Source organism: Nerophis ophidion, linkage group LG02 (genome assembly GCF_033978795.1).
Source record: "Nerophis ophidion isolate RoL-2023_Sa linkage group LG02, RoL_Noph_v1.0, whole genome shotgun sequence".
NCBI lineage: Eukaryota > Metazoa > Chordata > Actinopteri > Syngnathiformes > Syngnathidae > Nerophis > Nerophis ophidion.
Window position 1 is genome coordinate 74,525,928 of NC_084612.1, and position 2,500 is coordinate 74,528,427.

General features: G+C 40.2%; 1 protein-coding gene across 1 annotated transcript in view; it reads left to right on the forward strand.

Annotated features, from left to right (window-relative positions):
* Nucleotides 1-2,500, forward strand: part of zgc:153675 (uncharacterized protein LOC768179 homolog) — a 9,260-nt gene that overhangs the window by 2,451 nt on the left and 4,309 nt on the right. Inside the window, exon 2 of the mRNA XM_061890846.1 lies at nucleotides 1,277-1,364. Within this exon, the coding sequence (XP_061746830.1) occupies nucleotides 1,277-1,364 (88 nt within the window). The remainder of the gene's footprint in view (nucleotides 1-1,276; nucleotides 1,365-2,500) is intronic.

Sequence of the window (2,500 nt, forward strand, 5' to 3'; positions counted from 1 at the left end):
TTTTATTTATCAAGTATATTTAAGGCCAAGCGGTAGAAGATGGATGGATGGATGTACATTTACACATAGTTTGAATATTTAAGTGATTCTTTGGTGTACCACTGGACAGAGCCTGCCCACCACTAGTAGGACTGTGTACTACCTATCTTGTAAATACTAGTAGGACTGTGTACTACCTATCTTGTAAATACTAGTAGGACTGTGTACTACCTATCTTGTAAACACTAGTAGGACTGTGTACTACCTATCTTGTAAACACTAGTAGGACTGTGTACGACCTATCTTGTAAACATTAGTTGGACTGTGTACTACCTATCTTGTAAACACTAGTTGGACTGTGTACTACCTATCTTGTAAACACTAGTTGGACTGTGTACTACCTATCTTGTAAACACTAGTAGGACTGTGTATGACCTATCTTGTAAACACTAGTTGGACTGTGTACTACCTATCTTGTAAACACTAGTAGGACTGTGTACTACCTATCTTGTAAACACTAGTAGGACTGTGTACGACCTATCTTGTAAACACTAGTAGGACTGTGTACGACCTATCTTGTAAACACTAGTAGGACTGTGTACGACCTATCTTGTAAACACTAGTAGGACTGTGTACGACCTATCTTGTAAACACTAGTTGGACTGTGTACGACCTATCTTGTAAACACTAGTAGGACTGTGTACGACCTATCTTGTAAACACTAGTAGGACTGTGTACGACCTATCTTGTAAACACTAGTTGGACTGTGTACGACCTATCTTGTAAACACTAGTAGGACTGTGTACTACCTATCTTGTAAACACTAGTAGGACTGTGTACGACCTATCTTGTAAACACTAGTTGGACTGTGTACGACCTATCTTGTAAACACTAGTTGGACTGTGTACGACCTATCTTGTAAACACTAGTTGGACTGTGTACGACCTATCTTGTAAACACTAGTAGGACTGTGTACGACCTATCTTGTAAACACTAGTAGGACTGTGTACGACCTATCTTGTAAACACTAGTAGGACTGTGTACGACCTATCTTGTAAACACTAGTAGGACTGTGTACGACCTATCTTGTAAACACTAGTAGGACTGTGTACGACCTATCTTGTAAACACTAGTTGGACTGTGTACTACCTATCTTGTAAACACTAGTTGGACTGTGTACTACCTATCTTGTAAACACTAGTTGGACTGTGTACTACCTATCTTGTAAACACTTATCCTGGTGTTTCTTTTCCTGGCAGTAACATACAATGTGTCTCTCTCTCTATCTCTCCTCCAGAATGTGAACAGTGTCAACGTGGAACCCCAGCCCGGCACCAGCCTGGCCTCAGACCAGGTGGAACCCGCCTGCAGTCAGCCCACAGAGGGTAAGACGTCACAGCTCTCCTGGGTGACAACGTGCTGCAGTCTTGTCGTCACCTCTTGCCTCCTGCCTGGGGAGACTTTTATTTGTGGACCTCCCAAACGTCTGATAGGAAGACAAATATCTCTCTTTATCTCTCTACTTCTCTCTATTTCTCTTTGTGTCTCGATCTGTCTCTCGCTTTCTCTCTGTGTCTCTCTCTTTAAGTCTCTGTCTCTTTGTCTATTACTCTTTATTTTTCTCGTTGTCTCTCTCTCTGTCTCTCTATCTGTTTCTCTCTCTTTGTCGCTCACTCTCTGTATCTCTCCTCGTCTCTCCCTCTTTCTCTGTATCTATATCTCTCTCTTTATCTCTTATGTCTATTACTTTTTATTTTTTTCTGTCTCTCTCTCTCTTTGTCTCTATCTGTCTTTTTCTCTTTGTCTCTCTCTGTATGTCTATTGCTTTTTATTTCTCTTTGTCTCCTTCTCTCTATCTGTATCTGTCTATTCCTCTATTTTTCTCTTTGCCTGTCTGTCTCTCTCTCTCTCTTTATCTCTCTCCATCTAGTGCTCTTTATTTCTCTCCTTGTCTCTCTGTTTATTCTTTTTTTTCTGTGTTTCTCTCTGTCTCTCAAACTGTCTCTCTCGCTGTTGTTCTTTATTTCTCTTTGTCTCTCTATCTGTCTCTGTCTCTCTCTCACCATGTCTCTCTCTCTATCTCTTTGTCTATTGCTCTTTATTTCTCTCTCTCTTTCTGTCTCTCTCTTTGTCGCTCTCTTTCTGTATCTCTCCTCGTCTCTCCTTCTCTCTCTGTATCTATATCTCTCTCTTTATCTCTTATGTCTATTTTTATTTTTTTCTGTCCCTCTCTCTCTCTCTCTTTGTCTCTCTATCTGTCTTTTTCTCTTTGTCTCTCTCTCTCTACATCTATTGCTTTTTATTTCTTTGTCTCTCTCTCTATCCTTCTCTCTTATTTATCTCTCTGTCTCTATGTCTATTACTCTTTATTTTTCTCTTTGCCTGTCTCTCTCTCTCGCTCTCTCACTGTGTCTTTCTCTCTATCTCTTTGTCTATTGCTCTTTATTTCTCTCTTTGTCTCTCTGTCTCTCTCTCTCTCACTGTGTCTCTCTCTATCTCTTTGTCTATTACTCTTTATTTC